Source organism: Pavona decussata, unplaced genomic scaffold (genome assembly GCF_977016875.1).
Source record: "Pavona decussata unplaced genomic scaffold, jaPavDecu1.1 SCAFFOLD_175, whole genome shotgun sequence".
Taxonomy (NCBI): domain Eukaryota; kingdom Metazoa; phylum Cnidaria; class Anthozoa; order Scleractinia; family Agariciidae; genus Pavona; species Pavona decussata.
The window spans coordinates 1019060-1034347 of NW_028145586.1; the positions used below are offsets into that span (position 1 = coordinate 1019060).

Genomic DNA, 15288 nt, shown 5'->3' on the forward strand with positions numbered 1-15288 from the left:
GAACTCACCAATTTCCACCGTTTTAAATGTCGGGTGCTTCTTAGAAGTTATTCTTTCGATTCACCGCTTCAAAATGGTGAAATTTCCGTTTGAAAACGGCACACTTGAGTCCAGAACATGTTAACAATATGGCGCCAAATTTAATTCGGATTTGATAAATAAATCAAATGATGCTTTGACGTCACACAGGTAGGGGTGAGTGGGTCCCCTCCCTCGCGATATAAGCGACAAAAAAGGATTTTGATTGGCCTTCTTTTGTTGAAGACAATCGGGACAATACATCCCGAGTAGGAGAGGGGATAGTTTAATGAATAAATTAATGTACACATTTGTAGGTACGAGGAAGAAGAAAAAAAAAAAAAATCAAATCCGTTTTTAGACACGGTGTGCCCCTTCAGGGCATTCCGCGTAATTAATCAATTGAAAGATTGAGATGAGTGTTCGTGGTCTTGAACTTTCCCTTGCATAATTAAGATGGCGATAAAATTGATTAAAATATCAAGCAGTACATATCATACAATAAGCAGATCTTAAGATCTTATATTATATTGTTGACATCGGTAAGAAATCGATAAGCCATAAATTTCTTGTTTGCCGTCGCTTAGTCCATGAAGATAATCGAGGACAAATCAGTTAATTACCTGTCTATTGCTTGTCGATCTTGCATGATTGTCATTAATCATTATGTTATTTTGTCATATCACTTTGCTTAGAATTTCATTATAGTTTACTGAGAGCTGTAACCTAACCCTAACAAGGAATAATGTTGGCGTATGCTAACATATTGTATCTAAAAAAGATGTGGGCCTTTTTAAAAAAGTTTCTGAAGAACGCTTTTATCATTAGATGTACTTTTTAACGAATATTTTCAGGTATGTATTTTCTGTTTCATGTTGTTATCAGTCATTCTCGTTCGTTTTCTTTTCTTTCCTTTTTTTTTAGCTTTAAGAGGGCCCCATTATGTAAATAAACTACTAGCTTACCAGTAAAGGGAAGTCAGCTGGGGCACCGGCGCATCGCAATGGAGTCCAGTTGAGACCAATTTGCATACAACTCGTCGCGAGAATTTTTGCTTTTTTGCCAGTTGCAAAAGCTTTCAAAAATATCACAACAAACAGCCTATGTAAGCACTAGTGAACATTTGTAAGTAAAACATTCAGCTAACTTTCCGAAGATGAAAGTGATTCAAAGAGATGAAAACAGCTTCCTGAAATCTCCGACGGTATTTGAGAAAGATGGTTCAACGATTTCATAGTGCTTCTCATCAACGCGCGCATGCGCCTGGGATAACATAGTCTCTTTAGTAAATACGTCTTATTCATCTTCCTTTCAAAACGGATGGCAAAACCATGTTCCAGGGGTTAACAATGACACGCGACCTATCACCTTCAAAAAAGTCGGATAAAGTTGCGTCTTGGGGGATGTTATTAAAGAAAAGCAACTAATTATAAAACTGTATTATTTAACTCTGCTGACACATACAGCTTTTAAATGATAGTTTCCAACAAGGTTCAGATACTGTTCGTAATTTCTGAGCCCTAGAATACGGGACAATCCAAAAGTCTAGCGAAAAATACATTAAACGTTTTTGCTGAACTGTAATTTACCAGTTCACAAACAGAAAGCTCGGTAAGCAGTAAAAGTTTTTGCACTAACCATTACAATTCCGGAGGGATCATTTTTTATTTCTGGGCAAGCGAGCTCGAATCATGGTAATCGAGCACGACAACCGGATCTCTCACGGTTTTTGGGAAACGAGTGACACACCACTCGATTACAATCGAACACGATAATCAACGTGGAAGGGCACTCGTTTTTCATCGAGTCTCGTTTTTTCGATCGAGTCTCGTTTATGCAATCGAGTCTCGTTTATGCAGCGAGTCTCGTTTATGCAATCGAGTCTCGTTTATGCAATCGAGTCTCGTTTCTTCGATCGAGTCTCGTTTATGCAATCGAGTCTCGTTTCTACGATCGAGTCCAGTCTCTTTTATCGTGAGGGGTTGGAATAGTATGCATAAAATATGAAGCGCGAGCATGGGAAAGAGAGGCAGAAATATTTTTAACTATATGGCGGTTTAAGACAAGATTTACAGTAGATCAAATGTCATCTTTCGTCCTGGTTGAACTTTACGGTGACTTCAAAGACTATATTGAATGTAAAGGAAGTACCTGGAGAAGGTAAGGACTTTTTTTTTCTTAATTCTCGTGGAAAGGTGGATTTTAAACGATCATCAAAACTTTCTTCAACCGATTAACCGTCCATACTAGTAGCATGCATTGTTGTAAGTTTAAAAGTAAGTGGAGTTCACACCATAGCTTCTCAAATCAGCCTTGCTTAGTTTCAGTGAAGTTTCATAAATCATTGATTAACAATATTGGAATGCAATCAAAGGACTATGATGTTTATTTTACATTTTGTATCCTTTATGAAATTGATGTGTCGACATTATTGCTCAGTTCATCATCAGATATTTCAAAGGAGCTGCCAAAATTTTCTCTTTGATTTATAATTACAATTTCATTATTTTGTGTTTTCAATTTTTTCTGTGGTATACAAATCGCTAGTAAAAACGTATTACAGCAATGAAACATTGAATGAACAACTTAGTTTTAGCTCCAACTCTACTGTACAAATACAGTAGTGAAGAAATAATCAACTGTATGGAAAAGACAAATTTTAAAAGCGTCAAGGATTTATTTGAGCAATTATTAGAAACTTAAACCAGCGCACCCCCTCCCCCTCATAAATAATGAACAGTCCCTAACTCGTGTTAGTTCAGCTATTTTGTTGCAGTTTTCAAATGAGTGTCATCAAACATCCAAGCAAATAATGGCACGTAACCAACTCTAATTAATGTGCATGACCAACTGCTTTTGTTCCGGATTGGTCGTGAATGTGGCACAATTTTTTTAACCAATCATAAATTATAGCATAGTCAAGCATAATAAAAGTTATTCTTTACTTAATTCGACACTCAATTGAATGTTGGTGTATATGTTGTAGTTATTTTGTTTTTAGGTATGGTCACGTATGATAATGTGTTTAAAACAAAGGAAGAATAAAATTTAAGGTGGCTCCATACGATTTTCACTTATAATATGGCACGCGCTGTGTTACACATCGAAAGCCAGTTTTCGCCAGTTTTCTTTCTCCCAATTCATTGAAATCACTCAAAATGTAATTATCAAGAACAAAACTGTGTCCTCGAACCCTCACTGGTAAAATAATTTCTTTGAGTCTGGAGTTTAAACTACTCTAACACAGGCGTTTGTCAGAGTGTATTAGGGTTTGATTTTAATTCTTTTCAATTTCCTTCAGTGAAATCTTCTAAAACTCTCTAAGCGGATAAATCCTGACCAGGAAAACCTTTTAAAAGAGCAAACAAGACAGGGGTTACAAAGGCAAATTCTTTGCTTTTTGCAAATTTGTGGTTTTTGCCACTGCGTTAAAACTTGTCTTATAAATATTTGTAAAAATTGAGCCCTAACTAGAACTAACTGTGCCAATTTTTAGGAAATTTCATGGAACGAAAATGGAAGTTTACTTTTTTTCATGGACCATATTGACGTCTTAGAATAGGAATTCGCCAAGATCACTATTTTGGAATGCATGAACTTTACAGCAATGGACCTGTTTTCGTGAGCAAATTGGATGAAATTTGCAACCTCGGTTGTCTTTGAAGACACAAACAACGATACCTTGGTTTATAAAACCATGACAGAGACAGTTTTCTTTGAAATGCTTTTCTTTTTCTACCCCAGGACTATAATTTGAGCTGTACTTGTTCGCTGTTTTGTTAGAGCTTGTGTCAGCTAGCGCGCTGATACTAAAGCTCGCATCATCAAATCATCAAGTGCGTGCGCGAAGTTAAAACCCTATGGAGCCACCTTAAATGAAGAAAAAATTACCTGCAACTAGTAATTAATTATTACACGCTCTCTCGTGACGCGAGCTTGGGCTGCCTGTGTTGACTATGAACAACAACTACTGATGAGTGTACAGTGCTAAATATCTCGAACTTCACCTCACATAACTACACTACCTTGATTTCAAATACTAATTGTGAAAGTGTACGGAATTATTAAAATTGTTGAATATGATTTTTAAATAACGGAAATTATAGGGAGTATTGGAACAGACCATCTTATTTACAGTCTGTTTCACCTCAAATTTAAATTTCCCAAACAGTAATTAATGTTTTCTTGGATAAATTCATTCTGCAAAAATACTAATAAATATTTAGCATAATTGTAGGCTACGCTGGATGCATAATTACGGGGGGTGACAACTCTAACAAACGCTGTTTTGGGACCAAGCCAAAATTGTTCCGGGAATCTGGAGATTTTTCCGGGAATCGGGACACTTAGAAATTTTTCCAGGTAACACGCTATAATTCCGGGACATTGCAGAAAAAAATCGGGACATCAAAGGAGATGTATCCCAAAAATTCGACGGATGATCCAAATTTCCGAGACATCTGGGGTTAAGACATAGTATTGCTCAAACAGCGTTTGTTAGAGTTGTCACCCCCCATCATAATTGTCTTATTTCGAAGTGTAGGTTGTCTTAGTTTTGCTCATTTTTGAATATTTTGCACATGGCCTTTAATTAAGTAGTAAGTAATGGTCACATGCAAAATAACAGTCAAATGTGAACACAAATGAAAAAACACACCTTACTGTATGCTATGGAATTAAATAAGTTACAGTGCTCATTTAACTTTTACTTTCCATTTTTTACCGTACCGGTTAAAAATTTGTCCCTGATTTTGGAGTTCATATCTATTAAAGGCAGGCGTCTAAATTTTATTACGGTAAGCATGGTTCCATGTGAACGCACCACTTAACCGCTCAAAATTTCAACCGGCCAATTCGTCATTTTCATCATTTACTGTACATGTATTTCCTTTCTTCTGCTTTTTTCTTCTGTCTTTCATGCTTCTTTTGTCTTTCCTTTTTCTCTTCTTTCTATTATCCCCATTATCCACTCTATCACATTCTTGTTGTTTTCCTCCTTCTTCCTCTTCTTCACCTTCTTTCTTTTTGTCACTTTTCTCCACTCCATATGCATCTTGTTTTGCTCCTTCTTCTTCTCTTTTCTGTGGACCTTCATCTGTCAAAATAATTATACAGTAATCTTAATTCAGTTCGTGTATGATTATGGTTTTACCAACATGATACAGTTGAACGGGACATGCTTAAGTGTCCATTTCATCTTGGTGTCCGTATCAAGTGGGCTCTTGGAATAAACTTGACACATGTATTATTGATACAAAGACTACAGCATACAAATTTTTACGCAACAGATCCAATTTTAAGGTCTTGAACTGACATGTATATAACTTTCTGTCAAACTGAAGAAATTTTTGTGCTTAGAAGCTTCGTGAAATGTCTCGCACTAAAACTACAATTATGTGTTCTCTTGTTTCAAAAGTTACCTAATTGGAATAGTCTGTAACTTTGCTTTGCACTGACGTTAGAAAGCCATACTTTCCTGCTCATGATAAATGAAAATATCCAGTACACAGATACATTTTGTACCTAGTGTCTGTAAAGTAAGGTAACTTTGTATCGGAGTGTGTCAATCGGGTCAGAGAAAAATGTCCATTATCAAAATTAACCAGTGCACATATTAAAAGGGCTTAGAGTGATGTGAGGACAAACCACACTGTCATAATAGGGATATTTTGCTGTTTTATTTTTATTTTTTTTTTTTCTGATTCATTTTGAAATTTGAAAGTGATTAGGATTACCCACCCACTACTGTGTCCGAGAGACCAGGCTCTACCTCTTCATAATTTCCCTTGAAAGAAACCTGCAAGAAAGAAAGAGGGAAGGGAAGTATGCCACTCACACAATACCTGTCTGTGTTCAGACAGGTATTGAGTGAGTGGCATACTCCCCTCACTGCAAAATGGTCGACATTTAAATGTTTTCCAGTGTTTGTGGAAGACATTCAATCTGTTTATCATTCAATGGTAGTTTAAGTAGAATAAAACCATTAACTTGGAATTTTATATCTGACTAAATAGTCATTTAAGGACGGTGCCTACTATTGTTACTGCGCGTACGTTCTGCGCATCTCGCGATACTCAGGTTTCCTATGGGTGGTGCCTGCTAATACAGGGATATTTTTGCGCGGTCTAAAACTATACGGAGAAAATAGAACTTAGCAAATGCATTTGATATCTCGAAAGAAAATTGCGGGTAACTATGCATTTTTCAGAGATAATTTAGCTTCAATTTAGGAAAAAATCCCATTCATTGCTTTACATTTTGGCGCTTTTTAGAGATAATGTTGCTTAATTATCTCTGAAAAATGCGTGGTTACCCCCAATTTTCTTTTTGGATTTCAATAGCTGTTGCTGAGATATGCTTTTCCCGCTTAGTCATAAACCGCGCAAAAATACTTACTAGGTATTAGTAGGCACCATTCTTAAATGTTTTCCAGTGTTTGTGGAAGACGTTCAATCTGTTTATCAATCAAGGGTTGATAAAGTATAGAATAAAACCATTAACTTGTAATTTTATATCTGACATTTTGAAGCATTAGTATTAGTGTTAGCATTATGGTTACAAAATGTCAGCTATAAGTACAATGTAATGGTTCAGCTCATCAACCCAAAGTTGTCAATAATATTACTAACTAAAGGTTTCCTCAGTTCAGTACATTTCATTATATAGTCTATAAACCACCCCTGAGTTGACATTTCCCAATGTTTTGTTTTGTTAAATGTACAAAAATATTCATTTATCAGCATTAAAACCTAAAAAAAATATATTAATGTCAGTAAGAAATGATTGTCGGTTATTTATTTATTTTTTTTGAAGTTGATTTCATGTTTCTTAGAACTAACTATTCCTTGAAATTTACTATAATCATTGGTCTTCAAAGGCCCAGTCTAGTTTGTACACCTATGTTTAAGTTCCTAAGAACCTGGTCACAAAGGTCCTGGCTCACGAAGAGCCTGGTCACAGAGGTCCCGGCTCGATTAAGAACGTTGTCACCTAAGTTTATAATAAGTTCCTAAGAACAACTTTACTTAAGTTTAAGTTCTTAAGAACCTGGTCACAAAGGTCCTGGCTCACGAAGAGCCTGGTCACAGAGGTCCTGGCTCGATTAAGAACACTTTCACCTAAATTTAGTTTATGTTCCTAAGAACGACTTTACCAATTAAGTTTATGTTCCTAAGAACCTGGTCACAAAGGTCCTGGCTCACGAAGAGCCTGGTCACAGAGGTCCTGGCTCAATTAAGAACGCTTTCACCTAAGTTTATGTTCCCAAGACAACTTTACCTTAGTTTAAGTTCCTAAGAACCTGGTCACAAAGGTCCTGGCTCACGAAGAACCTGGTCACAGAGGTCCTGGCTCAATTAAGAACGCTTTCACCTAAGTTTATGTTCCCAAGACAACTTTACCTTAGTTAAAGTTCCTAAGAACCTGGTCACAAAGGTCCTGGCTCACGAAGAACCTGGTCACAGAGGTCCTGGCTCGATTAAGAACGCTTTCACCTAAGTTTATGTTCCTAAGAACCTGGTCACAAAGGTCCTGGCTCACAAAGAGCCTGGTCACAGAGGTCCTGGCTCAATTAAGAACGCTTTCACCTAAGTTTATGTTCCTAAGAACCATAAAAACTGTTCTTTAATACTGAACTTAAAGTTTCCATCTTGCTTTTATTTTTAAGTTTCAAGAAGTGGTGGCTTATTGACAAGAGGGATTAAAGTAGAGCATTGGCCTATTCAAAATTATGTTTTGGGGAAAAAATCAACATTTAACTACATCACCAATTAAAACAAACAAATACACTCAACGACTCCTGTGTACCATTCATTTTTTAAGTGGTAGGGCATGGGAGGGCTGGTGGAATTTTAAGGTCACAAATCCAACTGGCCAGCTCTTTAATCCCCCGTCCCCCTACCACACAAAAAAATGAATGGCCCCTCACCTGGTCTTTGAGTAACAAAGTTACTTCCTGTTGTTCCTGCGGGAATTTTAAGAAACAAATGAAATTAGCAACGATCAGTGAGAAGTTATTAAAGGCTGGTGGTAACTGCTGACATTTTTCTTACAGATTTTTGTACAAATAAAATGAAACTCTTTTTTGTTGATTTCATGGGCTACTACATTACCTACTGCAACTGTTTTATTGTTTGCATTGTTTTTTGTAAATATACTGGAAACATGCTTATGGTATAGATAGATTTGCCTATTGTTGCCTTGGAATCAATGTGATTTACAAATGAATGTACTTATTAAATACTTAATTATGTAAGGACACCATAGAGTAATGTGAACACAGGCACTTTAATTGCATCAATTACATATTAAGCAATAATTGTATTTTGACTTGCATATGATCACCCTAAAACTGTTGCATCTTTGTGTGTCAAAATGTCAGTCTGTACACCTTAAAGTGTCATAACATGGTTGATTGAAGATTCCTAGGTGAGGGTTTTGTTCATTTACTTATAAGCTTGATGTATAAAGTTGTACTGTATAGAAGTACATACCCGTTAAAATACATGTGTTGTGATTCGAATATTTTTCACAGTATTAAAAAGTAGAATCATTTAATACACAAAATGATAATGCATAAAGTGTCAGTTTCCACTTACTCGTTCTGCTAGGTCCAGGGTCTCATTTGCCTTGATCGGTTCATTATGACGTACCACTGCATCACCCCTGTGCAGGGTGAAATGCAGTGGCATTTCTTTCTTTGACCCAATCCAGTCATAAACATTCTGAAATATTTATAAGTAGGAAAATTCAATGCTGTATAGATTATATATATATATATATATATATATATCAAATGCAAGTAAATAGTATGGGTTAAGCACCATTAGCAGGACATTACTAGTGTTTGTAAGACGAGTGTAACTTTTTGTGCTCCCCTAAATCTGTTAAGCATAATAATTATCATGGAATTGTACACTGACAACAAGGGTTTTATCAGATTATTTTGATCTAGTAAATTTTTATTAAGTTGCAGTTCTCTAAACCTCACCTTGAATTGGCCAGGCACAAATTTTCTTTTTTTTTTCTTTTTTTTTTAATCCAAAATCGAGTTGGGACGTATAATAGAATACATTATAACCATGTGTGTGTAGCTCTATTATGAAGTTGGCAGAACTTTTATTATTGGCTCAAATCATTTGCTGGCTTTGAATAATTTGTCCAAAAAATGTAACAAGTTTTTTCACTTCGATTCTGTAACTTCGTACATACCTGATGGTGTGACACCACACCAAACATTCGTGTCAGCACTCCATTTGCTGTCCTCACCCGTATGGTGTGCCCCTGAGCTGGCTCCGGCCCAGTTCTCATAAGTCGGGCTTTCCTGATTTCACGCTTTTGAAAAACATTTGCATTAATTTTCTATTTCAATCAACTTCTGGTCATGTGACACAAAGTTAAAACAGTTAAATTTCTCCATCAGTTTAATAAATGTTATAACATTTGTATAATGCTCTTCCTATACTTCATGTGTGATGGGTATTCATTTTTCTGTGGGCATTAAATCAAGCACTACACACCTCCTTCTCTTTGTCCCCCTCAGCGTCAACAACTGTAGCTCCATTATCCTTCAAAAAGACAATAAAAAGGATGCAATTTAGAAATCATGAAAGTCGTTTTATTGGTTTCTTTCATCTTTAAATAATTTTCTGTGAGGAACATTGGCAGAATGACGAGGAATCATCATAAAGGAACTGAAATTAAACTGAAATTAAAGATGCATGTGATATGTTGGAGTGTATGGTCTAACCTCATCATTTTCATTCACATTTTCATTCACATGGTCTCCTGTTTTCTGGTGGTAAATAAAAAAGACATAGCATCACAAGAATGCTTAACTAACCTTCTTGTTATTGTACTACAGTTGTAGCTGTTGTTCACTTGTGCTTGATTATTATGGTGTGGCTACAAAGTATACTGAGTAGATAATTATGAATGACAATTTATAACTGGTTGAAATCTTATTAAATTCACTAACCATTTCTGTTACAGTGGTGAGGGTTGCACTTGCGTGCCTTTTTCCACTGTTTTTCCGCGAGATGTCATGTTGCTGGCTGACATGCAATTCGCTATCTTGCTCTCCCCGTAGTTCTCTGCATAGGGCCAGCTGCTGTCTATGATGATAACAATTTTTACATTCTAGTTGAATGAAGTTTAAAGGGGCTACAATAGGTCACGGTAGTTTAGGTAATTCATTTTATTTTTGTTAATTGAGAGCTCTAAACTTCATAATTGGTAGAGCAAGAGTCTTTCAGTGGCAAAATCATGGCCACATAATTAACAAATAAGGATGATTTAGAAGCATTATAAAGTTAATGAAACTTTTATACGAATTTATATAAACTTAAAATAGTCGGGCCTACATTTTTCAAGTTTATCTGAAATTAAGCAACCCGTTCTAAATTTGCCCATTGGTCTCCCTTTTTGTCTGTTCTGTGTTTCTTTTGAGTTCTTCTACATTTTTAAGTCTTTACTGTGATATTTCAGTTAATTCTATGACCAGTTGGTCAGTGCTGAAATTGACTATAATTGCATGACATAGCCCATTTAACGTGTTAATAGTATTTAATGGTAATTCCAAAATATCAAGTCATACATGTAGTACCTTTAATTTTATTACACTGAATTCATCCACAGGATGTTGGTTCTGAATAGTGTCGTACTGTGTTCTGTAGGTTATCAGTTTAGAACTCACCTTTCCAAAATCAGGCCTTGAATCATTACTCTGACCCTTTCGTATAACCTGTTGGTATCAAAGTCTTTCAAGTCTGCACCTGATGTTAAACACATAAAGAAATACTTTTCAACTCGTGAATGTTACCAATATTCATTACTACTTTCTGCACAATGTAAGATATATAATCTACTCTGTTACTAACACACATCGATTCCTTAAGGTCCTTGAGGCAAACCGTCACAACTGCGATTTCACATTTCACAAGTGATTTCTACATTCTTTCAGGAGATGCAGTGGTTGCAAGAAAAAGAGAAGTCTACGAACGAACAGCTTTTTTGCGAAGTACCCGAAGATACCTCTTGGGGAGTTAATGATTCTAATTTACTTCTGGTCAATGGATGAGGGTAGAAAGCAAACGGCCAGAATGCTGTCAATGAACAACAACCTGGTCTGTCAAGTTTTTAGGAGTCTGGAAGATGCGTGCTCTGCAGATATAGCAGATAACCCATTTATTCCCTTTGGTGGAACAGCCGTGGTTAAGTGTGATGAAAGCAAATTTAACCACAAAGCAAAGGTTAGTATAAAAAGTAAAGATAATAATAATAATAATAATAATAATAATAATAATAATAATAATAATAATAATAATAATAATAATAATAATAATATATAATTAAGCATTACACTAAGTCTCAATGCTTTACAACTTTATAAAAATGCCAATTACAAATGTGAGAAAAATACATATATATATAAAAGAAACTTCATAGTCACATTGAAAAACCTACTGAACCTATGTTCACGTTATTCCGACTTTTGTTGATAATGTTATTTTGTTTTCGGAATTTGAATGACAAAATATAAAATAATATATAATTGGTTATTAATGAATAATTATTATTAATTTTAATAGTACAACAGAGGAAGAAGAGCTCCCGACGTGTGGGTATTTGGCGTGATTTCCACGGCCACGAGACCTGCCAAAGGGTACTATGAAGTGGTGGAGAGACGAGATCGCGCAACCCTCTTACCAATTCTCGCCAAATGTCTACAACCGGGCAGTGAGGTATGCACCGACGACTGGGGCGCTTATCAAAATCTGGAACAACATCTTCCAAATCATGTCGCCCGTCATCGAGTGGTTGTCCACGCAGACAACTTTGTCGATCCGTTGACTGGAGTACACACCCAGGAGGCAGAATCTGCGTGGGCAAATCTGAAGAGCCCTCTAAAAGCACGGCGCGGCATCTCCAGAGATGATCTCCAGTCATACCTAAACGACAGAATGTGGAGGCAATGGAAGGGTCTAGACAATGTCATTGCAAACTTTTTGCCAGTATTAGCGTCACAGTATAGGGACTATTCAGTGTAGTCCTCATATAGCAAAACTAATACACATGGGGGAGGGGGACTCAAATGAAAAACGAGCGGGGATGTTCGTTGGAAAATTTGAATTGAACCCCTAAATGATACCAATCTGGGTATGGCTCAAGCCTTTTTTTAACTAAAAGATACCATTCTATATCCTAGCCCTATCGCTAAACCATTATTTATTCGCACGTAACCCTAAAGGATAACTATAAGGATAGTATCGATATTATCGGCGTTCCTTCCTACACCCTACGTGATACACACCTAAACGAGACGACGAGTATCCCCCGCACCTATCAATTTTGATTCCCCCAAACCAAGGCGCTAATACTTGTACAAGGTTTGCAATGACATCGAATTGATAGAAGTAAATGAACTTTTCCGTCAAGTAACAATGTTTCATATAATAATTATGTATCCGATCGTAAAAGGAAATGAAAATAAGAATAGGGAAAGATTCCAATTTGATTACAGTTTACCACGCTCTGCATTCGGTGATTTCGCTGTTTGATTTCATTATAAATTCTCGTTCCTGTTTTGACATACAGAGAACTAAAAGCGAACGTGACAGTGGAGCGCGAAGGGATTTGGGGCAGGAGATAGAAACAAAATATCTCTTTCTATTGCCATCCGCCCCCACCCCCCCTCCCCTCTCCCCCTAGCCCCAGCACTCCACTCTTGCTTCGCGCCAGTTTTCTTTAAATATCTTTTCCTTTGACGTGTTCATTTCTTTCTATTCTTTCTTGTTGATAACATTTAGAAATCGAGAAATTTATGCTACTACTGCCTAGTTTAGTTTTTTAATCATTATCCTTCATGTGCTCGCACTCATTGCTGCATGGTGTACAAAAGCGCCTGTCTTGCATGCAGGCTACGACTATGCGACCTTCGAAGTAAAAACACTTAGACTGCTTAGACTATAGTGATAACCTACAGTTAATCTTTTGTTAGATGCAAGTCTAACCTTGGAAAAGCACTATGTCGATATTGGCAATAGACTTCCGTAAATCAGTAATTGATTTGTATAAATGAATTTATCTACCAAAACTCAATGTTTGGAACTGTTACATTTTGGGATAAGCTGTCTGTAAATATTATGGTCTGTTCAGATACTCTCTATCAAGTCCATAATTTCAAAACATATTCTACGCTTTTAAGAATGCAATGTAAACTAAACAAAAATAGGGACTTATAATCAAAGCATTTTTGGGGGGTTTAAGTTAAATATATTAAAGAATGAACAATCATCAATAATGATGAACACTAGTGCATATTCTTCTATATTTTAATCTTAATAAATTAGCATTTTTATTGAAAGAACAGCTTTCAATTGAGTACAATATACGTCATTGGTTTTGCTTGACTATGCTATTTGATTGGTTAAAAAAATCGCCCAACTTGACGTTACACTTGAATTGAGATGTGGCGAACGCTCTTTCCCATGCTCTCGCTTCCATGATAATTATTAATTATTAATTATTAATGCAGTAAATTTTAATATTTTGATTATCCAGATAATTATTTATATTGACTTTTAGTAACACGAAAATTAATATCTCCACCACCCCTCCCACCCACACCCCACCCGCCACCCCGATTGAAAACGAGACTCGATCGAAGAAACGAGACTCGATTGCATAAACGAGACTCGATTGCATAAACGAGACTCGATTGCATAAACGAGACTCGATTGCATAAACGAGACTCGATCGAAAAAACGAGACTCGATGAAAAACGAGTGCCCTTCCACGTTGATTATCGTGTTCGATTGTAATCGAGTGGTGTGTCACTCGTTTCCCAAAAACCGTGAGAGAACTCGACAACCATCTCGAGCTCGATTTGTAATCCACCTCGCAATATCGTACTCCATTTGCGGTAGATCGAGTACAGGTCTATTCGAGCTCGAAATCGCCTTCGAGCTCGGTTATCTTCATCGAGCTCCACATTCATATCGAGCACCGTTACTTATCGACCTCTGATGACTGTGCTCGATTAGGGGGAAGGAATTAACTTCTCGCTTCTTTGTCACCTTCAGACTCTGAACAACTTTGCAATAAAAAGGGTGGTTAACAGCAGGTGCTATAAAAATAAAGCAAATATCGATTTTTAGCAATCCAACAAGTGTTTCGCGCGACTATTCTGATTTTTAACGTGAACAAAGATTACAGTTGACTACTCAGCGCGCTTGATTGGTCACAAAGAATCACTTATGTCCAGGATCGAAAGCGTTGTAATTTGCAAGTAAAACTCGATGGCAATTTTAGCAAAAAAATAAACACATGACATTGCTAGCAAAAACCTTAAACAAAAGTTGCAAATGTAACAAGAATGACAAATGTAGTAGGAAGGTTTCTCCTGTAGGCATCATAATGGGGTTGCATTCCTGTGTTTTGTATGGTTTTAAGCCATAATGTTGCATTTGGAGCCCCTTAGAAATTTTTACTTGAAATAACCTGAACTTTGCATTTGCTTTGTAGTCATAACCTTCGCCTTTTCATTGTTTATCTCACAACACGTCACTTCAGTGCTAAAATTATTCAGTTCAAATTCATATGTCTTATCTCTGCGTTACAGCATCCGAAAGTAACAAAAATATTTTCCTGTAACTACCAAAAAGATCGTTAAAAAATCAAAATGCCCGATAACAAGAATCGCATATGTCACAAGGTTTGCACTGTTTAGCAAAGAAAGTGACAAATGCCTTTCTCGTATTCTCGTTCCATTCCATTGCCAGCTGCGGCTACACGAGCGATTTTTTGCTCGCGCGGGTGCCATTGTTTTTTTCAAATTTTGTCGCGTCGCCAGCGCGCGAGGGTCGCTACACGAGTAACAAATTGAAGGCCGCGCGTAACGCGGCCAACTATCAGTGTGATTTTGTCGCGAAAGTTTCAACTCTTGCGACTTTTTTTTTGCGATGTTTTCAGCGTTCGCATCACCTGTGAGAGGGTGGCTACATTTGTGATTTTCATCGCGCGCAGGCGTTGCGACAAAATTTGAAAAAAATCGCATCACCGGCGCGATCAAAAAATCGCTCGTGTATCCGCGGCTTTATTCTTGCGTTATTTGTGTTTCTCACCCTTTTTACCTCTGTAGTGACTTTTTTTGCTAAAATTGTTGAAAAGATTTGCTGAAAATGTTTTGTACCGCCAACGCAGCTAAACAGTACTACTCAGAAACTAATCCCCTTTCTCTCGGATGTGGCCAATTAATACCTGTTGTAGACT

At 36.7% G+C, this 15288-nt stretch overlaps 4 protein-coding genes across 4 annotated transcripts in view; 3 read left to right on the plus strand and 1 right to left on the minus strand.

The window, feature by feature from the left end:
- LOC146463527 (uncharacterized) overlaps window positions 1-15288 on the plus strand; it is a 191140-nt gene that overhangs the window by 59979 nt on the left and 115873 nt on the right. The gene's annotated exons all lie outside the window — the stretch shown is intronic.
- LOC146463529 (uncharacterized) overlaps window positions 1-15288 on the plus strand; it is a 116815-nt gene that overhangs the window by 39161 nt on the left and 62366 nt on the right. The window lies entirely within an intron of this gene.
- On the plus strand, window positions 2055-13639 carry LOC146463533 (uncharacterized). The gene is made up of 3 exons (XM_085084054.1): window positions 2055-2178; window positions 10979-11267; window positions 11607-13639. Exons 1-3 carry the CDS (start codon window positions 2102-2104, stop codon window positions 12063-12065), a joined length of 825 nt encoding a protein of 274 aa, XP_084940180.1. The 5' UTR covers window positions 2055-2101; the 3' UTR covers window positions 12066-13639.
- Window positions 2172-11772, minus strand: LOC146463534 (uncharacterized). The gene is made up of 10 exons (XM_085084053.1): window positions 11725-11772; window positions 10712-10790; window positions 9995-10130; window positions 9767-9811; window positions 9537-9584; window positions 9229-9351; window positions 8616-8741; window positions 7946-7981; window positions 5758-5815; window positions 2172-5113 (listed from the first exon to the last, which is right to left on the minus strand). The coding sequence occupies exons 2-10, from the start codon at window positions 10735-10737 to the stop codon at window positions 4860-4862; spliced, it is 852 nt and encodes a 283-aa protein (XP_084940179.1). The 5' UTR covers window positions 10738-10790; window positions 11725-11772; the 3' UTR covers window positions 2172-4859.

Bases quoted from the DNA above. Each gene is read 5' to 3' on its own strand.
- LOC146463533 (XM_085084054.1), top strand. From the start codon at position 2,102: ATGTCATCTTTCGTCCTGGTTGAACTTTACGGTGACTTCAAAGACTAT. The intron at 2,179-10,978 runs GTAAGGACTTTT...ACATTCTTTCAG, and splicing joins AAAGGAAGTACCTGGAGAAG to GAGATGCAGTGGTTGCAAGA. The intron at 11,268-11,606 runs GTTAGTATAAAA...TAATTTTAATAG, and splicing joins AATTTAACCACAAAGCAAAG to TACAACAGAGGAAGAAGAGC.
- LOC146463534 (XM_085084053.1), bottom strand. From the start codon at position 10,737: ATGATTCAAGGCCTGATTTTGGAAAG. The intron at 10,131-10,711 runs GTGAGTTCTAAA...TTATCATCATAG, and splicing joins CAAGGCCTGATTTTGGAAAG to ACAGCAGCTGGCCCTATGCA. The intron at 9,352-9,536 runs GTGTGTAGTGCT...GTTTTTCAAAAG, and splicing joins AGGGGGACAAAGAGAAGGAG to CGTGAAATCAGGAAAGCCCG.